The 23,853-nt window shown below is 49.0% G+C and overlaps 1 protein-coding gene across 4 annotated transcripts in view; it reads right to left on the minus strand.

Annotated features, from left to right (window-relative positions):
• Positions 1–10,371: 10,371 nt before the first annotated feature.
• CTIF (cap binding complex dependent translation initiation factor) overlaps positions 10,372–23,853 on the minus strand; it is a 210,071-nt gene continuing 196,589 nt past the window's right edge. For all 4 annotated transcript variants that reach the window (XM_064176803.1, XM_064176801.1, XM_064176804.1 and 1 more), the window contains 2 exons: positions 18,329–18,382; positions 10,372–15,757 (listed from right to left, as the gene is read on the minus strand). In XM_064176803.1, the coding sequence (XP_064032873.1) occupies positions 15,542–15,757; positions 18,329–18,382 (270 nt within the window). In that variant the 3' untranslated portion in view covers positions 10,372–15,541. The remainder of the gene's footprint in view (positions 15,758–18,328; positions 18,383–23,853) is intronic.

The following is a 23,853-nucleotide window of genomic DNA, read 5'->3' on the forward strand; positions in this document are numbered from 1 at the left end:
TGCACACCGTGCAGAGCCTGGCCTGGCCTTGTCTCCTGCACTTATCACCAGGGTTGTTTGGGCTGGCAAACTCCACCATGGTCCTTGATGTCCTCTCCACTGAGGCCAAAACATGTGCTGGTGTCTTGGGAGACAAAGCGTCTTGTGGGACATGTGACGGACTCACATAGTGCGTGGTCCCTGCGCCACTGTCACGATCTTGTGATTGTCCCCTGCCTTGTGCCACAAGTCTGTGTGTCTGGCCTTCACCAAAGTTGTTTGTCTTGATTTCATGCTTTCATTGGTACCCCTTTGCAAACGTGAGGCTCAAGCACTTCTGGGGTGCGCTGAATCCAGGCAGCAGACTATCAATGTGCACTGCACATCAGGTAGAGTGTGCCTGCATTTCTGATGGTGCTGGTCTCCTATCTCACCACATGCCTCCTGGGGTGGCTGGTGCTGCCCCTACACCAGGCACAGGCCCAGGAGCCAGCATGCACTGGTCATCTCCTGTCTTTGGGATGCTCAACTCGAGAGTTGTCTGATCTAGCAATTCCCCCCAAACCACGCTGCTGAGTTTTAGTCTACTCAGGATCTTCCACCTTTTCAGGTCCCCATCATGCCCCAGGAAGACAATCCTGCTCCCCTAGCCTTGCATTGGCCTCTGTTTGCTCTGAAAATGCTGATTTCACCCTTCATTGCTCTCAGATGGTTTTTTGGACCTTATTAAATAACATTGGAAATACTGATGTTAATTAAAATTTCTCCTAACCGCTCCCTGCTCACCCTCATCTTGGAACCCCTCCTTAAAACCTCATTCATTTTTGGGACCTTCCCAAGTTGAGCCTCTCCAGACCCAGCTTTATTCAGAGTGTTTCTCCACACCACATTCCTCCTCTGTGGAAAACAAAGCAACAACAAACTCTGAGATCTAAAGCCCTGTCTGCTTTTTCTTCACCACCATCTCACTATCATTTCATCTGTCCTTGGAGCCTAAGTGTGAGGAACATCAAAAGGATTTATTTTGCTCAAGTTGGTCTTTATCTGGGCCCAGAACTCAAGAGCCTGCACTATCAACAGATACCCTAATATCTCCTGGGAACAAGTCTTCTTCTCCTTATACATCTCTCCAGAAGATGACATTTGAGGAACTGAGCCTCCCATCTGTTCAATGCTGGACCTTAAGTATCTGGAATAACAGCTACCAAAATCCCTGGGGTTTGTTGTTAGTGACTTTTCTTCAGCCCTTTGTGCAAGATGTGTGTCCTTCAGAGGTCTGTTGACTGTCCTGGGGGAGATGTCTTCCCTGTAGGAAGATTGGTCTGGTCTGCAGTCAAGGGAGGAAAATGCCAAATTTCAAAATGCTGTCCAGTCAAGGAAGAAAAACAAACCAAGTAACAGAGGAGAAGGCTGGAGGAGAGCACTGAAAAGCAGATAACCTACCCCTAAACCAAAGGGCAAATCAGCCACCCTTAAACCACCTCTGATCAGTGTTTTTCCAGCCTGCTCTGACAAACCTTAAATGCAACTCTACTCTTTTTTTTCTTTTTCCCAGGCGATTCTTTTAAGGCCTTCATTACCTCCTTCAGCTGGCGAACTGTCACCCAGGCTGTGTCTTTCTTCCTGCTGTTCAAGCCCAGGACTTCTTATCTGCTCCTTTGTGATCATGAAGAGCTTATTTCCTTTCTCTCTTTACTACCTTTCTTCTTCTTCTTCTTCTTCTTCTTCTTCTTCTTCTTCTTCTTCTTCTTCTTCTTCTTTCTTCTTTCTTCTTCTCCTCTAGACTAAACAATCTCAGGTCCTTCAAGCTTATTATTATTATTATTATTTGGGTTATCTTTTAGTTTTCTAAGGACTTTACACCCTCTCCTTCAGACTGCCTCGATTACAAGTTCACCACCTTCATGACTATGTGGTTATCTAGCGTTCGTTAGACATCACTTGTGCAGATAAATTATAAGATCTTTACTCTCCTCATTATGACAGACCATAGTAGCTGCTGCCCAGCCAGCTGCCAGCTTGTTATGGCTCTGCAGAGGTGAGGGATGGGTGTGTGTTCTCCTCAGCAGTTCTTCTCAGCACTGAACTGCAGTGGGGCCACAGGCAGCTTGGGAGACGAGGAGGGGGTGGTTGATGGGAACCAGCTCAGTGGTTCGCAGGCAATGCAACAGTGGCTCACACACACTTGAGGACCTTGTTCCCAAAGAGGTGTGAAAGATGAAGCAGAAATTTGTGGTTCTTCTGAGGTCTGTGTGGTGTTGAGGAACCCCTGTACTGGGAAACCTGAGTGATGTCCCAGTGAGGAAGAGCACAGTATCCTGGCCAGGCTTTGACTGAAAGCAGGGACAAGAACACCACTTTTTATCCATTTTTCAAGTGATGCTCTTCCTCCACAAAGGCATTTTGTTCAGAAAAAAACAAATTCGTGTTGTTTCTTGCAATTAGCTCTCAGTATACGGTTGACTCTGATGAGGATAAGGACCCTGGAACAGCATCACCAGCAAGATAAAGAGTAGCCACCCATGCAGAGTGAGTTTCTATTTCAGACAGAGGACAGCAGAACTCCCACTAGAATGAAAATGTCCAACTCTGCCTCATCAAACATAACTAGAAATGCTTCTTCCAGCTGAAGGCCTGGCCTGGGGTCTGGAGGTAAAGCAGTAAGTTTTTGTGCATGGTCTGAATGCAGAACCAACAGAGCACATTTGTTTTCTGCTGTGAAGCTATGGTTTTGGTGGAGATGTCTGCACAAATTGCAGAGGTTTTGGCCAGAGACTAAAATGCACACTAGAACACATCTTCCACTAACATTTAGTGGTGTCAGCTCCATCAAAGGTGGCGATTCCAAATTCATCAGAGGCTCAGCTTCAAGCCCACCACTGCTTAAACATGTAGGGGTAGCTGAGGCATCCATGGGGTAGGCACCAATCTGGAGATGAGATACCTCCACTAATGATGGGCAGAGCAGTTAGCTGACCCTAATGCCGAGCAAACCTGGAAAGGGGTGATTCCCAAGGGAGTCTGAACAGTGGTTAGATGTGATGGTCTTGACAGCTCGTTCCAACCAGAGTGATTCTATGGCTCTGTGACATCTGAGATGCTTGACTGCATCCTGTGAGCCCATCACTTGAGAGGAGGGAGATGCTTTGACATTAGGAGAACAGAGAAGAATCGTGGAAAGCAAAGAGCCAGGAAGGAGAGGTGAACTTCCCTCTGGGATCTGGTGGCTTTTTCACAACTTGTTTCACTTTCCTTCTCTTTCTTCCCCTATTTCTTCCTCACTCAGATCAGGGTAACATAATTTCTTTTGTAAGTTCCAGGTACCCTTGTGAAGTGACCCTTAGGCCAGGTCGTTTCAGGCGAGCAAAGCCCCCACCAGCTGCACTGATTAATTATTACTTCCATCCTCCAGCTTCTCAGCCTTGGGAAACTGCTGTGTTGGGTAATTCCTGGGTTTGATGAGAGGTTTTTTTTTGTGTGTGTAGTGGTGGTGTCGTTGTTGTCATTCACAAGTGGACAACAGTAAAAACACAACTTTCCTCAGGCTTCCCAACTCTTTGGGCGCCCTGGAACAGGCTCTCACCACCCTCAGGGTCTCTGATCTCAATCTCTCTCCTTTAGTCTAAACCACCACCCCTTGTTCTGTCACAACAAGCCCTGAGAAAAGTCTGTCCCCGGCTTTCTTTTAGGCCTCTTGAAGCCCCTAAAGTCCACCAGAAGGTCTCCCTGGAGCCCTCTCTTGTGCAGGCTGAACAAGCCCAACTCTCTCAGGCTGGCCTCAGAGGTGCTGGTGGCTGAAGGAGCCAAGAGGGCATCTCGTACAGCCTCAGCAGCACCAACAGCTGGCTCATGGCTGGGGATGATTTGTCCTGGAGGTCACCCCAAGGCAGCAAGGCAGGCAGCTGCTGGCAGGGTGAGCGATGTGGGTCACGCCGTGGTGCAGACAGACCCCATGAAGGCAAGCACGGGTGTGGCGCCCTGGGATCTGCAGCCACCGGAGGGGTTAGCGGCAGCACAACCCTGCCGCTATCTGCCTCCACCCTAGACTGGGCTGCTGCAGGTGGCAGGGTGCAAACCACGCCTCTGGAGAGGCTTCTAGGGGCTGCCCTGACGCGGGGATTTGCACACACGAGGGTGGCACAGTAAGGGACAGAGGCCACCGGCTGTCCTCTGGGGACCTGGACTGAGCGCCCTGGGTGGAAATCGCGGTGGTGCCCTGCCGTCTGGGCTCCCTGCCAGGCTCGTCATGGGACTCCCAGCAAATCCCTCGGGGCAATCCGATCTGCGGGACGCCAGGCACCTCTCTCCGCCTCCAGCACGCTGGGTTTTCCATGGTTTAAGGTGCCAAAGTTCATTGAGAGACCCAGCGGCTCGGGCACACCCACGGCCTGTGCCACCCTTCCTGGGACAGCGCAGGTCTCCCGCTGAGGAGGAACAAAAGCAAGGTGCAGTAGGGATAAAGCTACTTTGCACCCACGTGTAAAGCCCCGGGGAGAGGAATGAGTGCCTCATCCCCCAAACAAGTCCAGAGGCTCTGCCAGCACTGGTAGATGTCGGTGGTTTCGTTTCACGGGGCAGGCGGCAGGCTCGATGATGAAACTCTGTCTGAAGCTCCGTGGAGACAAAGGACACATGTTTCCTAGTAGTCCTTGAATGGCTATCAAATGTGTCATAGTTAGGAGCCAGCCTGGGGGGACTTTTTCTCCAGTAGCTCCTCTTCCAGGAAATGAGTCTGCCCTGTGCATTCCCTAAACTTGTCGATGGTCGCCAGCAGGCATCTCTGTTAAAATTAGAAGGTCTCCTTTCGGTGAGGTTTCTACTAAATCTTGAGTAATTTAGGAGGTGAAATAACCAGACGGTAAAAGTCTCCTGCCTCTTCTGGGAAGAGATGAGTGGCCTGCTGGGAAACACAACTTGCCCTGGAATGATGCAGTGCCTTTTATCCCCCTGCTAGAGGTCTGCTGGAAAGACCTCTACCAGAGGTCTGTTTTTTCAGGACCGTGTCCTTGTGCATCTGCTTCTGTGTACTGCTGCTTGCATCAACAGTTCCCATGTCCCAGAGAGGCTGTCACCCCCAAAATGAGGTGTACGTGCCACCTCCCACGGCCCAAAGGGGACCATCGCTGCCTGAGTGGAGTGCACAGCCCTGTACGTGCTCTCTGTACCACCCACACACCTGCTTGTGGATGCCAGCATCTTGCACAACATGTAAGGCCAGGGTCAGGCACATGCAGGATGGCTCTGGCTCTCAGGTCCCTTGACATGCATCCAGCAAGCAAATTCACCTCCAGTACGAGATGGCCACATAGAAATTGAGGGTCAGTAGTAGTAGTGTCAGGTCCATATCATCCCCTTGGTGATACTGGAAGGTTGCCTGGAGGCCCAGACAGTTGGCACAGGACAAAACCGTGACAAAAACAGCCCTTCAAGCTTCCCCAGTACAGAGTACTGTTGTCCTTTTACAGAGCAATACCCACCCAAATCACTCCAGTTTCCCCCTTTGCCTTCCCACCCTGGGCTGGGTCAGATCCAGGGGTAAGCTCAAGTTGACACAGGGAAGGCCCAGCCAGCCCTGCACTACCTCAGCACCCAAATACTTACCATGAGATAAATGACCACGGCAGTGACTGAGCCACCACAGCACTATCTCAAACTGGAAACCCTTTCCAAACAGATGAGGTGATCAAATTCCAGCAAAATCATAGAAAGAACAAGTTCAAAAAGATAAAACGCAGTGCTGCCCCCTGACCTCCACCCCTTGCCTCCCTCCCCCTGAACTCTTTTGAACTTGCCCAAACCAAACCAAACCAAACCAGGACCGAGTTCATCACCAGTTCAAGCTGCAGATAAAGTTCAACATACTTCTAAATTTATCCCAATGGTTCTAATCATGGTGCCATGTGGGTAAGCCATCCCTGACCCCTCATTCCTCCAACACCCCCTCTGGGTGTCCCCCAGCTTCCCCTGCTTCAGCATGAGGCCACATGCACCAGCCACCCCATGGGAGCATCACTGTGGGACTGGTTGTCTACCACCGTGTCAAGCCAGGTTCACTCTGGCCTGTGTCTGACAACTGCTGTTGGACTTGTCTTTGCTCCCCGTTTTGTTTTTTCCCTCCCATTGTGTCCCTTAGGAGCAGTGCTTTGATCCAGCACCATGGGGACAGCTAGGGTGGAGAAGAAGATAATCAGGGGAGGCACTGCAAGGCAATGGGTTACACATGGTGGGGTGGCAGGAGCAGGGTGTATGTGGCTCTCTGCAACCTCCTCACAGCATTTCCATGAGTGACATCTATGCACATAGGTGTTGGTAATCGCTGGTAGGATTTTGGGATTCAAATGCATCACAACCCAGGAAATGCTCACGCAAGGTGATGAGCGTCTCAGTGGGAACTGCAGGGAGCAGGGACAGTCGCCTGTGCCCAGAAAGGTGAGTGTGGATGGGAACCAGCAAAAGCACAACTCAAGGAGGAGATATCCTCAGTTGTGGGAATGGAGCTTAGTTGACCAAACGTGACAACATGGAGCTGTAGCTATCAGCAAACAGAAGCAGCAAAGGGGAAATGAAGTTACAGGACAGAGCCCTGGAGCAGACTGCCCAGAGAGGTTGTGGAGACTCCAAGCCCGTCTGGACACTGATTCTGGTCACCCCTGCTAAAGAGGGGCTGGGCTGGATGATCCTCAGAGGTCCCCTCCAACCCCAAAATGCTGAAGTTCTGTGACAGAGAGCAGACTGAGGGGAAAAAAAAAACAGTAAACTGGGCTGAAAACCAGAACTCAAGCAGCAGCAGCACTGGGCCATTTGTGCTTAGCTCCACCCTGAGAGAGTGGTGAGCCCCCGCAGCACCGCTTTTAGTTGCTCATAGAAGTGATAGAACTGCAACAGACACAATATGTCCAGACAAGGGCAGTGAAGGGTCTGCAAAACAAGTCCTGTGGGGAGTGACTGAGGGACCTGGGGTTGTTTAGTCTGAAATAAAACCAAGCTGAGGAGAGACCTTGTTGGTCTACACAATTCACAGGATCACAGGGTGTTAGGAGTTGGAAGGGACCCAAGGAGATCATCGACTCCAACCCCCCTGCCAGAGCAGGACAGTACTATCTAACTCAGTCACAGAGGAACACATCCAGACAGGCCTTGAAAGTCTCCAGGGAAGGAGACTCCACAACCAACTCGCTGAAGGGAGGCTAGAGCCACGTAGGAGTTGGTCTCTTCTCCCAAGGAACAAGAGGTAGGACAAGAGAAACAGCCTTGGGTTGTACCATGGGAAGTTTGGGCTGAACATGAGAGACAATTTCTTCCCCAGAAGAGTTGTCAAGGCCTGGAAGAGGCTGTCCAGGGCAGTCTTCATCCCTGAAGGGGTTTCAAAGCTATGCAGCTGTGGTACTGAGGGACATGGTTTGGTGGTGACCTGGCAGTGCTGGGTTAACAGCTGGTTTTGATGATCCTAAAGGTCTCTTCCACTCAGCATGATTCTGTGATTCGACAGGAGGATGTGTCCATGTGATGACTGTGAAAACCACCTGCAGTCCCCACATGGAACAACCCCTCTCACAAATGCTTCCTCACCCCCTCTTCCCAAGAAAGCCCACGACTGTGTTTATCTTGAGGAAATCAGCACAAACCCTCATTTTTCTAAGAAACACACCACATTTCTTGTGCTTTAGAACTAGACAAAAGAGCAGAGCACCCCTGGGAACTGGGGCTTGGCTTCTCACAGGAGTTGTAAAACACAGCCCTAGGGAAAGAAGTCACCTTAAGCTGTAAAACAATCCTCCAACTGAATTTCATAACCTCTGCCCTCTCTCTCTTTCTCTCCCCTGAGCAGTATTTTACAGTGTTTGCCCTCAGACTGGTTTTTCACCACACAAGATGTGCAGTTACCACCAGACAGGTTTTTTGGTGAGCCCATCTCCTGACACAGGTTGTCCTCCCTGCCTGGTGCTGATTTACCGGGTCCGGAGGCATCCTCAACGCCCCTGCTCACTGCAGGGGAGATGCCTGGACAAGATGACCTTCAAGGGTCCCTTCCAGCCCAATGCATTCTCTGATTCTGTGACCTAGCCTCTTCCAGACTTGCTTTGAAAAACAGATTTGATCTCTTTTGGAGTTAAAACGTTTAAAATGTATATTCAAAAAGTAATTTATAAGTGATGTGTGAGCTTGAAGGGTGCTCTTTTTGGCCCAGTGTGCTGGAGAGACATGGTGGACCCAGGTTATTCAGAGAGGTGGTAGATGCTCCATCCCTGGAACTATTCTAGGTTAGGTTGTTTGGAGCTAGAAACAACCTGCTGTAGTTGCAGATGTCCCTGCTGACTGCATGGGGAATGATCTTTAAAGGTGCCTTCTAAACCCAAACCAGTCTGTGATTCCGATACTGCTCTGTTGAAGAAGATTCCATGAATCAACTCAGTTGTCTTAAGGAGATGGATCATTCTCCACCACTTGACCATGGCTATGTCTAATTTGCCAGGTGGATGTTGCTTATGATGGCTGAGACCTCAGCTTCAGGCTAAAAGCAGAAATAATGAGCTCTTTGGCAAACTGAGTTAAACTCCTTTGTAATGCTTCAGCTGAACTTAAAGGTTGACATCTAACTTCTAGGAGATGCAAAAGGAGCTGATCCTGAAAACCAACAGCTTGAGGCTTGAAGCATTCATAAACCCAAGGCTCTTCTCCACAGCAGATAAGGGCTTGGAGCACTCAGTGACTTGCAATGGTTGCAAGTGGTCTGCACCTCATTTTCATTGAGTAGACTCATAGAATCCTTTTGGTTGGCAAAGACCTTTAAGATTGTGGAGTCCAACTATTCCCTAACTCTACCAAGGCTGGTGCTGAACTATGTCCCTCATCACCACATATCTGCCATGCTGAAACACTTCCAGGGATGGGAATTCAACCATCTCCCTGGGCAGCCTGCACCAGTCTTTGAGAATCCTTTCAGCGAATTAGTTTCTTCTGATGTCCAAACTAAACCTCCCCTGGTGCAAGTTGAGACTGTTTCCTCTTGTCCTTTAACTTGTTCTTTGTGAGAAGAGACCAACCCCTACCTGACTCCAACCTCCTTTCAGGGAGCTGCAGAGAGTCAGAAGGTCTCCCCTCACCTTCATCCTCACACTAAACAACCCTAGGTCCCTCAGCTGCTCCTCATCAGACCTGTTTTACAGACCCTTCACCGACTTGGTTGCCCTTCTCTGGACCTGCTTACTCCAGCCCTAAAATGTCATTCTTGAAGGAGAAAACAAGCTTTTTCATTATTTTTTAAGGAGCAGGTTGAAAGCAGAAGTGGTTTGTGAGCCCTTGTAGCTGCTGTGTGCTCTAACTTTGGGTGGAATGCTTCTGATGAATAGGAGCTGAGGTAGGACTCAAATAGGTGGGCAATTCCTTTGGGACAGAGGCTGGTGATCAAGTGAGGGGGTGGCTGTGGGAGTAGCCCAGCAGTGTGCCCAGGTCACCAAGAAGGCTACCAATATCTTGGCATGGATCAGCAATGGTGTGGCCAGCAGGAGCAAAGCAGTGACTGTCCCCCTTTACTCATCACTGGCAAGGCCACACCTTGAATCCTGTGTTCAGTTTTGGGTCCCTCACTCCAAGAAGGGCATTGAGAGACTGTAGCATGTCCAGAAAAGGGCAATGAAGTTGATGAAGTTTCTGGAGGACAAATCTGTCGAGGAACAGCTGAGGGACCTGAGATGGTTTAATCTGGAGAAAAGGAGGCTGAGGGGAGGACCTTCTGGCTTTCTACAACTCCCTGAAAGGAGGCTGGAGCCAGGTGGGTTTGGTTTCTTCTCCCACAGGAACAAGTGGCAAGATAAGAGGATAGCCTCAAGTTGTGCCAGGGTAAATTTTGGCTGAGCATGAGGAACAACTTCTTCATGGAAAAGGTTGTCAAGGCCTGGAAGAGGCTGCCCATGGCAGGAGTGGAGGAATTTCAAATCTGTGTAGCTACAGTGCTGAGGGACACGGTTTAGTGGTGACCTGGCAGTGCTGGGTTAATGGGTGGACTCAGTGATCTTAGAGGTTTCTTCTCACCAAATTGATTCTATGATTCCATCACTTTATGAATCTCCAGGTCCATTGCACTGCTCCCATGGACTTCATCCTTACCTTTGTTAGAGGTGATGGGGAGAGAGCCTAACCCCAGCTGGAGCCACACCACTGCTCAGGATCCAACCCAGCACCAGAAGCGTGGGCTGAGCCATCCCCACAGAGGAAAGGATCATTCCCTCTGCTACATTTCCATGGAATATTTTACCCCCCACTCCCTCTTCATCCTGCCTCCCCCCTCCCCGCCCTGCATATCTTCCTGTCCTTGCAGCCTGCACAAGAGAAAAATCCCTCCCAGACGAGCGGCAAGTCCCAGCATGGACCCACAAAGAGATGGGGCAGTGCCAAGCTTTAAACATTTATTACTCAGATGATGCATTTTAGAGCATACAGTGGGTCTGGATGTTCTATAAACAAAAGACTGAACTTCCACAAAGAGTTATTAGCTCCCTTGTTTTAACAGTCTCTGGAAATGCTGAAAACCATGACTTTTGTGTTTGTTTTTTCTAGTAGGAATACCTAAGCTTTATTCTCGCCAAAACCTCTTTCTCTTTCCTCTTTTTTTTTCTCCTTTTAATTTTTTTGCCTTTTTTTTTTTTGCTTTTATTTTCCTTTTTTCTTTTAATTATTTTTAAAGCGCTTAGTTTAACAAATACCATTAAATTAAAAACGTTGCTTTTCCAAATGCAAATAAATACATTAAAAAGAAAAAAAAACCCAAACAACCCAAACCAAAGCCAACAAAACAAAAACAACAAAAAGAAAACCAACCCCCTCAAAACAAAACAAAACAAAACAAACCCTCAAAACAATAAATGAATTGCTAGCATCAACTTCTGTGTTCTGCAGGACACCGCAGCTCCCTTGGCTATCCACAGTGGACTCTGCAACCCTTTTTTAAGTGTTGTTTCTTCTGGAAAACAAAACAAAACAAAACAAAACAAAACAAAAAAAAACCAACAAACTAAAACAAACCTGAAAAAAGCCCAAAAAACAACCAAAGCAAACCCAAAACACCAGGACTGGCTAAGAGCTACCACCAAAAAAGAGCAAAATTAGTGTGAAGCCATAAAATATCCAGTGGGGAGATAACAACAGCAACAACAATGAAGTGGTATTTAATATTGTTGAGAGTCTTCCAAGTGAGGGATGTTAAAAAATAAAAAAGGCTGAAAATAAACTGTAGGTTATTCTGACAACTTCTCCTTCAAAGCCATCAATCATGCCAGGAGCAGACAATAATTAATCTCCTTTAGTGGGAGAGGGGGGGGACTAAGCAAATCACTTAACTCTTTTCCCCTTTTCCCTCTCGTTTTTTGTGTTTTCCCTCCCTATAGATGAGGCTTCTCCAATCACGTGTGAAAGCCCTTGTGGGGAAAACAGAGCAAATAATTCATCAGGTAGCAAAAGGAAAAAAAAACAAACAACAAACAACCAAACACATCCCCCCTTTGCTTTGGAAATAATTCCACTGGGAAAGGGGTGAGTTGGATGCTGGGGAGAGTCTGGCAGGCAGCGGACAAACCTGCTCTGCATCCCACTGGGACTGGTGTGGTGGTGGCAAAGCATTGTCTCCTCCACAGAAGCTTCCGCCACTCACCTCTGCCCCAGCCCAAAGTTTGGCCCCACGCACATTTGGCCCAAGGAGGTTAATTCTCCCCTTTGCTGATGGAACTGTATGGGGAGAAAAAAAGAGATTTAAACCTCATATTGATAATCAGATTGAGCAGCAAAGATCAAAGCTGGGCAGATGCGTCTGATGGCTTCACACCTGCAAAGATGCAGGTTATAAAATTAAGACTCTTTGGCGGCTGACTCTAAAAGAGGGAGAAAAACAGAAAGGCGAAGAAAATGCTGAGTGACATCCCTAGGCCCTCTCTCTAGGAACCCTCAAAGCTTCCCAGTGCTGCTCCCCATCCTGCCCTATCAGACGACTTCATGGTTCCTCTTTTGCCAACATGGTATCATGGTTAATGATGCCAAATGCCTGCTGGTTTCCTCCCTGTGGATTCCAGAAGCACAGTATTGGCAGCATGGAATTCCAGGGGATAAAACTTGGGTTGGGTCAATACTTTGTTTCTGATGTATTCAGGAGAGCGACTGACGTGCTGGAAGTGGTTAATGGATGGATGAATGGAAGTTAATAGCAGAGAGACATGGCAGGACACTGGAAAAAATATGGATTTCATATAGAAGTTCTTCGGTGGGAGGAATCCTGGTGTTGGAGGAGAAGAATCAAGGGCCAGACCTGGGGCTTGTAGGACTGCATCCCAGCAAGAAAATGGGATAAACCTTCAGGCCTGGTAGGGGCAGGGAAACATTTCAGCAGAAATTCTGCCACGTGGCTTTGCCTCTGACTGCCTCCTGGTGCACTGATGAAAATCTCAAGTTTTTTGAAGCACAATCTCCAATTATCTTTTTTTTTTTTTTTTTTTTTTTTATTTAACTACACATTGAGAGGAATTCTGGGGGAAGGGGAAGAGAGAAGCTGCAAGGGCTGGAGTGGTGGTCTGGATCACTGCCAGCAGGACCCTTGGCACTCCAACCCATCAGGCTGTGCCCCTCCCTTAGAGGATTTTTCTACTGTTGTTTAAAAAAATAAATAACTACAACCCAAACTGGTTTGAGGCGTATCCCAGAAGAGCGATGCCAGGCACATTGCCACGGGTCTTAAATCCCCTTCTCCCCTGCTCCCCAAGAAATCAGGGAGCAGGAGAAGCCCAGAGCAATGGGCACAGCCCTGAGCCTTATAATACTGATGGTTTCTTGCTGCCTTAATCAAGTTCAGATGCTCATCAACACTACCAAACCCTACTACTGCTAATGAAGTTGACCCAACACAAGGCACTGTCACCAAGTGAAGCTCCTGGGCTTGAATCCACGAAGCACAAGATATTTTTCCAGACAAGGCCAGTGCAGTAATTCTGGGTAGACAGGAATACTGAAGATCCTGTTTCCAGCTTGCTCCACGTGTGAATGAGAATCCATCATGTGATGAAAATCCAAACCATACTGGATCGTGGCACCAGGACTCTCTCGACGATGGAAATTCCTGCCCTTAACATCGCGCAGCCAAAGCTTCCTCCCCATCGTGGACAGAACAACACATTCGTAAGGCACCCAAGAACACACTGCACATCCAAAGAGGCTGGGAAGAAATTTCTCTTCTCTACAAGCCACCAGAAATTCAACGTTTTGCTTGGAAAAGTGGGTTTGAGCTGTGGAGTTCACACCCAGCCTGCCTGGTCTGGAATCCACGCGTGCCAGCGCCACGGCATACATTCTCTTCTTATCACCAGGAAAGGAAAGCAAATTGAATAATGGGAAGAAAATGGGATGGGCTGCTGGAAAAGCGCCTCCTCGGGTACTCCTCCACTGCACAGACGGGATGGGGCACCTCACATCCCTATTAGGCTTCACCAAAGTAAGCACCAGAAGTAATTTATAAGTAAAAGCACTGCTACACATGCAACTAAGGAGACTACCAAGCCTTGTTTATGATTTGTGGAGTGATGGAACAGTGTGGGGTGTCCCTGAATACCATCATCCTCACCCTACCTTGCCCAGGTAGCATCTCAGTATCAACCCCCTGCAGCTGCCTTCTCCCTCAGGATGCTCCAGTATAGAGCAGTCCCAAGATCCCAGTGCAACCTGGAGAACCCCAAGGGAACTCTCTCCATCTGAACACATCACTCATCCTGTGAAGACAGATTGAGAGCTATGAGGCTGTTAGAAACTGGAGAAGATTCTGAAGAGACCTTATTGTGGCCTTCCAGTATCTGAAGAGGGCCACAAGAAAACTGGTGAGGGACTTCTTAGCGTATCAGGTAGTGACAGGCCTGGGGGGAAGGGATGTAAACTAGAAGAGGGAAGAATCAGGTTGGATGTTAGGAAGAACATTCTTCAGCATGAGAATGGAGAGAGACTGGAACAGAGTGCCCAGGGAGGTGGAAGCCCCATCCCTGGAAGTTTTTAAGGCCAGGCTGGATGTGGCTCTGAGCAACCCAACATAGTGTGAGGGGTCCCTGCCCATAGCAGGGGAGTTGGAACTGGATGATTCTTGAGGTCCCTTCCAGCCCTGACAATTCTGTGATTCTCTGATCCCTTGAGGACACTATGTGCCACTTACAGCAACCACCAAACGGAGCTGCTCCTGCACAGCACACAGCTAGAAACACCGGATAGCAAGTTCAGCTAGTTAGAAGCCAGGCTGAAAACCTCTATTTTGGGATTTTCCTAATTTTCCCCTCTTCTTTTATCCTTTCACCATCCACCGTTTGTCTTCTCTTTCCCCTTCAGCCTCCAGAGAAGAACACCAAATCTTTGCTTCTCCTTCACCCTGTACACTATTAGGATTTAAATGCATAATTACACCCATGACAGTAATTACAATAAAGCACTCCTTCAATGGAAAACAAAGGAAAGAAAAAAAAACAAACCCCAACAAACCATTACAAAAAAGAAACTAACGGGTTATAGTGGCTGAGCGATAGCGGCGACTTGAACAGCAAGAGCCGCAGAATCCCCTATTGTTAGAGTCCCCAGCTCAGAGGACACTTTTCTCCACCTATTGAGGAGATGATCGGCAAGACAACGGTGGCTTCTTGCAGCAGCTTTTTTTTTTTTTTTTTTTTTTTTTTTTGACTCCTTTTAAAATGCTCCTTCTCCTTCAGCATCTTCACCTAACCCATCATCAGTTAGGTGGTGGGAAGGAGTCGCTTATCCCCATCTCGGAGCTGCCCGCAATTGTCCGTGCGACGACGCGACGAAGGAAGAAGGAAATATAAACAGTGGAGCCAAGAGAAACACCCCCCCCTCCCCGCCCCACTGCAGACAGGAAAAGTTGTCCCACTCACCAGTCTGCTTTCGGAGGGCTGGTGGTGAGGAGGAGGGACACGCACACGCACACACACACAGAGAAAAAGTCAAAGACAAGAGGGAGGGGGAAAGAAAAAACCCAACCCCTAACGCAAGCCCCAAGCCCCGCTCTCGACAAAAGCCATCAATTACGAGCGTCTGGTGCAGTGAGTGTCTGGCTTTGTTCTCCCGAGACATCTGCTGCCTGCTGTCTCCTGCCAGTTGGCCAGGGCAAGGCAGGAGGACAGCATGAAAACAATACTTAGCCCCTGCTTGGATTCAGTTGGGTTTTGTTGTGGTTTTGTCTTTTTCTTTTTTTTCTTTTTTTTTTTATCCTCCAAATTCTCCATCCTCTTTCGAAAGCCAAACAATAACCCGGCAGGACGCGCTTGCTGCTGCTGCTGCTGCTGCTGCTGGAGCCATGAGTTCAGAAAAAGAAACCCCCTAAACCAAAACCACGGTGGGGAGGAAGAGGGGTGGCACTTGGGGACACGGCTGAAAAAGAAACATGCTTCTCCCTCCCCACCCCACGAATGTGTTTTCGAGCATGCTGGGGTTTGGTCTGCTTGCGGGGGCTGAAATGGGAAAAGCTCTTGCCGGGTCCCCTCAAGGTGCGTGTCTTCTGCTCGTCCCTTCCCACCCCGCCTTGCCCTGCCCCTCAAGCTGTCAGTTTTTGGATGGTCTTGTTGTAGTACTGCGTGATGGTGGGCGTCAGGGGGTTCCAGTTGTTGGCGTGCAGCTCGATGACCTCCAGCAGCAGGGACCGTGTCAGCATGGATTCGGAGGGACACAGCATCTTGTCGCGGGCGATGGCCAGCAGCTCTGTCATCATCTCAGGCAGCTGCTCCTCCAGGAGCCGGCCGGTGCTCTGCAGCTGTCGGGGGAAGAAGGGGTCAGTCATGGGTTCCTTTCAACTTGCAACATTCAGGGAGTCACAGGATGGTTTGGGTTGGAAGGGACCTTTAAAGTTCTAGTCCAAACTTCCTGCACTCAGCAGGGACATCTGTGAGCATAGCCCTGAACAACCTCACCTGGAATGGTTCCAGGGATGGGGCATCCACCACCCCTCTGGGCAACCGGGCACAGGCTCTTACCACTCTTACAGTAAAAACTTTCCCCTTTTCTAGTCTGAAACTCCCTGTTTAAGTTTAAGCCATCACCCCTTGTCCTGTCACAACTGAAACAGTCTGACCTTGTCATTCTAAAAGTCCTGCAAGGACACCAGAAGGTCTCCCTGGAGCCTTCTCTTCTGCAAGCTGAACAAGCCCAACTCTCTCAGCCTGGCCTCCCAGCAGAGGTCTTCCAGCCCTGCCAGCATTTCTGTGGCCTGCTCTGGCCCTGCTCCAACAGGTCCCGGTCTGTGCTGTGCTGAGGACTCCAGAGCTGGCCTCAGCACTGCAGGGGATGGGTCTCAGCAGAGTACAGCAGAGGAGCAGAATCCCCTCCCTGCCCCTGCTCCCCACAATGCTGGGGATCAGCCCAGGACACAGTTGGCTCCGGGCTGCCAGCACTCAGTGCCAGCTCATGTCCAGCTTTGCATCCCCCAGCACCCCCAAGTCCTTCTGCACAGGGCTGCTGTCCAGCCCTGCGTCCCCTAGCCTGGACTGATACCAGGGCCTACTCTGATACAGGTGGAGAGAGAATCAAACCCAACAGAACCACGTTCTGTAACTGTCCATTCTGAGGCCTTGGAAAACATCCCAACAACAATGGCATGAATTCTATGATTCTATATTCTATGATCCTGTGACACCAAAACACCCTACTGGCTCTTACAGACATCCTTCATCTCTCCAGCTCCCCCTTGCTTGGTGTGGTCAGGTGAACAGGTTAAAGACGTTGTGGCTTTTGAAAACCAAAACCAGCCAGCAGCAGGCTCCTGAGCTGCACACGAAGGGAGAGGTTTTCAAAAGCATCCACACCAGGCTGCTGGAGGAGCAAGGGGTTCAGCTCCCACTGACTTCAAAGGCAGCAAAGCTGGCTTGTTTTTAAAAACACACCATAATAATCCCACCTAAAAATCAGGCTATTGTCAAAACAAGGTGCAGGCTGTGATGTGGTATTCCTGCCTCGGAGCTGGCCCGTCATCTATGCGCTGATTCACCGACATCAGCGGCTCCCAGTCGCTAATGGGAATGAGCAGAGCCCTCCTGTATGCATAACAAATCCCGCCCTGCCGAGTTTCAGACCTGTCCTGCCTCTTCCATCAGGGCAACCGAGGCTTTTTAAAAGCAATTACTCCTTGGAGAGCTTCCAAAGAGCATCAAAAGTCTGGTCCCACAGAGGAGAAGGTGCAACCTTGGAGTGGACAGCAGTGAGTTCATCATTACGGAATGCAGATGCACAGCTCCTCACAGTCTTAACCTTAAAAATCCAAATTCTCCTCCTCAGTTGCCCATGGTTGTGCTGAATTTTAGCCATCCAGGCTGCACTTTCAGCCTCTCTCTGCCAGGAAAGTATCCATCCCCACAGACCAATCGCTTCCCAGACTCTAAGAACTTCTGCTGTATTTGTAGCAGCATTTCTCTACAAAGCTGCTTGCTGAGCACAGCAAACCTCCCTGTGTGAGCCACAGGGCAGGTTTTGCTCCAGTGCAGGTGGTTTTGTGCTTAGAAAATAAAGGCAGGGTGAGATTTGAAGGAACCAGGATGATACAGTTTTGTCACAGCACCCCAGCTACCTAAATTCATGCAGCCATTTGCATGCATCAAACGTCCAGGGACAGTGTCAAGGGCCATCTCTTACCTCACAGTCTTGTATTTACTCCACTTTGCTGAGACCCTCTCCCTGCAATGCTGGGGCCAGCTCTGGGGTTCCCAGCACAGCATAATCAGGGACTTGTTGGAGCAGGGCCAGAGGAAGCCACAGCAATGCTGGCAGGGCTGGAAGGGCTCTGCTAGGAGGCCAGGCTGAGAGAATTGGGTTTGTGCAGCCTGGAGAAGAGAAGGCTCCTGGGGGACCTTCTGGTGGCCTTGCAGGACTCCAAGGGGCATAGAGGAAAGCTTTTCTTGGGCCTTGTTGTGACAGAACAAGGGGTGACACTTTGAAACCAAAAAGAGAGATTGAGAGTGGAGAAAAGGAAGAAATGTTTGACACTGAGGGTGGTGAGAGCCTGTCTGAGGTTGCCTCAAGAGGTGGTCAGTGCATTCTCCCTGACAACATTCCAGATGAGGCTGAGCCTGCTCTAACTGCAGATCACAGAATCATGGAATCATAAAATGGCTGGAGTTGGAAGAGACCTTAAGGGTCATCTGGTGATGACATCTCTGCTGAGTGCAGGAGGGTTGGACTAGAGGACCTTTAAAGATTTCTTCCAACCCAAACCATCCTGTGATTCCTATGATTCTGAGAAGCAAAGAGGCAACAAGGCTGTTTGGGTCTGGAGATATCTAAGAGCTTAACACCTGCACAGTCAAGCACAAGGGTGGTGCAGGTGGTTCCTTACCTCCATGGAGCAGCAAAGCACAGCATCTTCCTTCACATCCTGAGATTGCAACAACTGCAAAAGAGAGAAAAAAGCAGTGATGAGAAATGCAGGACCTCTTCCTCACTTATGAGCTTCATTTCATCAATCTGTCCAGCTTGGCTTTTGTCATTTGCAGGAGAAAAGGAGAGAAACCTGGAAAGAGGAGAGGAAAGAGATGGTCAGTGCAAAAAACCTGAGAAGCGCAGCGATGAAACGCAGAGTGAAGGGTATCACCAGCTTATCCACCACTCAGACCAAGCAAATGGGGCAAAACATAGAGAACTGAGATTAACAGCTGTCAAAATCAACTTTTATTTAAGTTACATTGAGTTGTTTTAATTCATGGCAGAAAATGTCTGCATTGCACATATGGAACGACCAAATACAGCTATCAGATGATGACATCTCAGCAGCTCAGCCTCCGGGAGCAGCTGTTTGGAAGGCAAGAGCCTTGCCAAGAGGCAGCCATTCACCAGTGGACCTCTCCATCCCTGAGGGGACTCTTGGAATAGTCAAAAAATTACCTAATGGGAAAGGGTTACATCCAGTACACCCTAATTCATCTGGCTCCTTCCAGACTGATTGTCAGAGTGGTGCAAGTGCATTGGGTTCCAGCAGAACTATGATGCCTCAGGTGCATTGCAAACATGAGCTTGTAAGCATGATCCACCCTCAAGGGAGATCCAAAATGCAGAATCAAACACAGAATTGTTTCAGTTGAAAGAGATGTCCAAGATCATCAAGTCCAACCATCAATGTCAAGACCACCAGGGCCATTAAACTGTGTCCCCAAGTACTGTGTCCACATGTTTCTGGAAGACCCCCAGGGATGGGGACTCCCTCACCCCCCTGAGCAGCCTGTTCCAACACATGACCACTCTTGCAAGAAAGCAGTTCTTCCTAATATCCAACCTAAATCTGCCCTGGCTCAATTTCAGGTCATTCCCTCTTGTTCTTTCACCTGATATTAGGGAGAAGAGATCAACTCCCACCTTACTCCAACCTCCTTTCAGGTAGTTGTAGAAAGCAATGAGGTCTCCCTCAGCCTCCTCTTCTCCAGACTAAACAACCCCAGTTCCCTCAGCTGTTCCTCACCAGACCTGTGCTCTAGACTCTTCACCAGCTTTGCTGCTGTGCAAGGCACAGGATGGTGAAGGAAGCTGCTGGTCCCTGTTGGTTCGGGGTCAGAGCGTGTGATGAGCTCTGCCTTGTGATGGCAAAGTGCAGGAGCTCAGCACATCTCACCCCACATGCCTTGAAACTACCAGCAAAGATCCTGAAAAGTGGATCAAAAATAGGTCTTTTCCTTTGTCTTCTGTCTTTATAACTTCATTACACACAGAAAGGTGCTGTTTCAGGTGTGCTGATAAAGCCACAAGAGAAAGCATGGCTCTTCCAGTTGCTTTCCAAGCAGATGAAACACTGAGAATCTCCAGCAGCCAATAGTGAGAGCTGAAACATTGTGACAAACACCGTACACCATGAGGTGATGCTTAGGGATATGGATTAGTGGTGGGCTTGGCAGTGTTCTAACATCTGGAGTCTTATCCAACCTAAATGATTCTACAGTTCTACCACTCATGGACCTTCAAGCCTGTTGCATCCCTCCCATGGATGATTTAGACTAGGTATTTGGAAAAAATTCTTTACCAAAAGGGTTGTCAAGTCCTAGAGAAGGCTGTCCAGAGGAACAGTGGAGGCATAGTCCCTGCAGGAATGTAAAAGCTGTGTAGGTGTGGTGCTGAGGCACATGGTTTAGTGGTGGACTTGGCAGTGCTGAGTTAACAGTTGCAGTCAATCATCTTCAAGGTCATTTCCAGCCAAAATGATCCTGTGATTCTACGAGGGAGCTGGTAACACTTGAAGCTGTGGCCATGTCCACTCTATGACCTTGGGTTGGACAAGCTCTGCTGGTCCTGACCTAACCACTGCCTGCAGTGAGGAACTGAGTGCAGGCACTACACCCTGAGAAAAAGGAGGAAAGTGGGGAATACTGGCTTCAATAGTATCCAAAATTCACCAGGGAGAGCTAAACTTTGGAAAAAAAGTGACTGGATGAATTAAAACTGTCCATAGGCTGTAGGTGAAAAGCAGGACATGAGCTGGCACCACGGGCAGCAGGGGCAGGGCAGATTCTGCCTCTCTGTGGTGCTCTGCTGAGACTCCCCTACAGTGCTGGGGCCAGCTCTGGAATCCTAAGCACAGCACAGACAGGGACATGTTGGAGTGGGATTAGAGGAGGCCACAGCAATGCTGGCAGGGCTGGAAGGACTCTGCTGGGAGGCCAGGCTGAGAGAGTTGGGCTTGTTCAGCTTGCAGAAGAGAAGGCTCCAGGGAGACCTTCTGGTGGCCTTGCAGGGCTTCTAGGAAGACAGAGGAAGACAGGGACGTTTTCTCAGGGCCTGTTGTGACAGGACAAGGAGTGATGGTTTGAAACCTAAAAAGGGAGATTGAGAGTGGAGACAAAGAATATATGTTTGACACTGAGGGTGGTGAGAGTATGTCCCAGGTTGCCCAGAGACGTGGTGGATGCTTCATCCCTGGAAGCATTCCCGGGGAGTTCTGGGGCTGTGAGCAACCTGTTGCATACGTCCCTGCTGACTGCAGGGGGTTTGGACTGGATGACCTTTAAATGTCCCTTCCAACTGAAACCATTTGATGGCTGTATGAATCTAAAATTGCTCAGTGTAACTAACTGTGCTCCAAAGTCACATCTTCTAGTTAAAAAAACCCCAAACCCCCACAATTCCAACTCTCAGCCTTATCGTCCTCTCAGCCTCAACATTCCTCCTTGCCACTCTCATTTCTCCCCATCTCCTTTCCTTTACAAATAAATGACTACTTAAAAACATTACACACACAAGTACTGTAAATCAGCTAGGAAGGAAAAAGAGGCAACTCAAAGAATTATCACTGCTCTCAAAAGTTTTGTCTTCACCCTCTTCTGTTTTCAGAAGATAGCAGCTGGTTTCCTTTGAAGACCATGTTTACAGCATCTCTGCCTTTCTTTATCTCACATCAGCCAGTTTATCCAGGATTTTGAAGACATGGCAGCAGTTCTCCCCAACATCCCCCCCTCTCTCTCAAACCACAACTCTCAGTTTATCTTCCTTTGGAACATGTGAGTTAAGCCCAAGCCTTGCGCTCTGAGATAAGGTCCCACAAACAGTTCGCAGCTTCTTCGCCAAAAGGAAAACAAGCATCAGATTATGTTAATCCCAACAACAAGGAATAATGATTAAAAAAAAGGGCAAGCAATCCCACAAAGGAAAAAAAAAAAAGACACCAAAAAAAAACCCTGAACAACAACAACAACAAAAAACCCCAAAGCAAAAAGACCCAAAACAATTATGGACAAAATATAAACAGGCAGTGGTCCAGAAACTCACTCCTGCGATACTTAGCTCATAAGCATGGCATGAAGCTGGGCTGCAAACTAAACTGATATTCAGCATCACTGTTCTTATCCTGGGTTTTGGTGAAGAATGCAGTGTGAAAATTAAAGCAAGAAAAGCAGAGTTAGGACGGATTAGGAAGGGCCTATGGCTGCCCAGTTCCAGCCCTTCCTCTGATGCAGTCTCCTTGACGATCCATCTCTTTGCCAGGGATATGTGGGGAGAAAGGAGGCTCAGGGGAGACCTCATTGCTGCCTACAGCTACCTGAAGGGAGGTTGTAGCCAGGCAGGGGTTGGTCTCTTCTCCCACGCACGCAGTGACAGGACAAGAAGACACAGTCTCAAACCACGCCTGAGCAGGTTTAGGCTAGACGTTAGGAAGCAATTCTTCACGGAAGGAGTGACTGTCCGTTGGAATGGGCTGTCTGGAGAGGTTACTGTCCTTGGAGGGGTTTAAAAGGAGGCCGGACGAGGCACTTAGTGCTATGGTTTGGTTAACTGGAAAGGTCAGGTGATAGGTTGGACTCGATGATCCTAGAGGGCTGTTTCAACCTGGTTAATTCTGTGATAGGCTACAACTTCACATGGGCTTTTCTTGCCTCAGTGTCTCACCTGAAGTTGGGACACACTTCTCTACCTCAGAAGATGGCTTTGAGGATGAAGATGTCACTGTCAATTGCTAAGATATTTGGCTAATATGGAATAGTTTCACCTAGCTATGATGAAACAGGGACTATATTTTACCCCCAGACTTGGGCCAGGCACCCTCTGCCTTCATGCTGTCCTCCTGGACCTCATCTGACAGGACTTGGCTGAGCAAGAAGAACACAATATGCCAGTGACAAGCAGAGTCCTTCCAGGACCAGTACTGGGACCACTCTCGTATAACATCTTTGTTGGTGACATGGACAGTGGCATTGAGTGCACCCTCAGCAAGTCTGCCAACAAAACCATGCTGTGTGGTGCATCTGACATACTGAAGGGAAGGGATCCATCCACAGGGACCTTCACAGGCTGCAGAGGTGGGCCTATGACAACCTTATGAGGTTCAACAAGACCAAGTGCAGGGTTCTGCATCTGGGTCAGGGAAATTCTGGGCACTGATATAGGCTGGGCAGTGACTGGCTGGAGAGCAGCCCTGAGGAAAAGGACCTAGGGGTACTGGTGGATGAGAAGCTCAACATGAGCCACCAATGTGCACTTCTAGCCCAGAGAGCCAGCCAGATCCTGGGCTGCATCAAGAGAAGTGTGACCAGCAGGTCAAGGGAGGGGATTCTCCTCTACACTGCTCCCGTGAGACCCCACCTGGAGCATTGTGTCCAGTTCTGGAGCCCTGTTACAAGGACATGGATGTGCTGGAACATGTCCAGAGAAGGGCCACAAGGATGATCAGAGGGCTGAAGCTGCTCTCCTATGGGAACAGGCTGAGAAAGCTGGGGTTGCTCAATCTGGAGAGGAGAAGGTTCCAAGGAGAATTTCTTGTGGCCTTCCAGTATCTGAAGGGGGCTACAAGAAAGCTGCTGAGGGACTTTTTAGGATGTCAGATAATTATAGGGCTAGGAGGAATGGATCCAAGCTAGAGGAGGGGAGACTGAGATTAGACATTAGGAAGAAGCTCTTCACCATAAGAATGCTGAGACACTGGAACAGGTTGCCTAGGAAGGTGTTGGAAGCTCTGTCCCTGGAAGTTTTTAAGGTCAGGCTGGATGTGGCTCTGAGCAACCTGATTAGTGTGAGGTGTCCCTGCCCAGGGCAGGGGGGCTGGAACTGGATGATTTTGGAGGTCTCTTCCAGCCCTAGCAATTCTGTGATTCTATGATCCTGTACATCCAGACACGATGTGCTCCACTTCATTCATGAAGCACCATGTGTCCCACTTCATCCATCTAGGCACTATGCTCTCCACCTAGTCCACTGAGGCATTACATGCACCACTTTGTCCAGTCAGGCACCTCATGCTCCAAGGCAGCAAGAGGTAACAGTCCTGAGGGCCACAGCTTAACCTCTGCTTGTGATATGTAGACTGGAGAGGCTCACACCCTGCCCATCAAACCCAAGCATGGCGTTGCACAGCAGAGCTGGGCACAGCAGGCAGATGTGCTGGTGCTC

Source organism: Pogoniulus pusillus, chromosome Z (assembly GCF_015220805.1).
Source record: "Pogoniulus pusillus isolate bPogPus1 chromosome Z, bPogPus1.pri, whole genome shotgun sequence".
Taxonomy (NCBI): Eukaryota; Metazoa; Chordata; class Aves; order Piciformes; family Lybiidae; genus Pogoniulus; species Pogoniulus pusillus.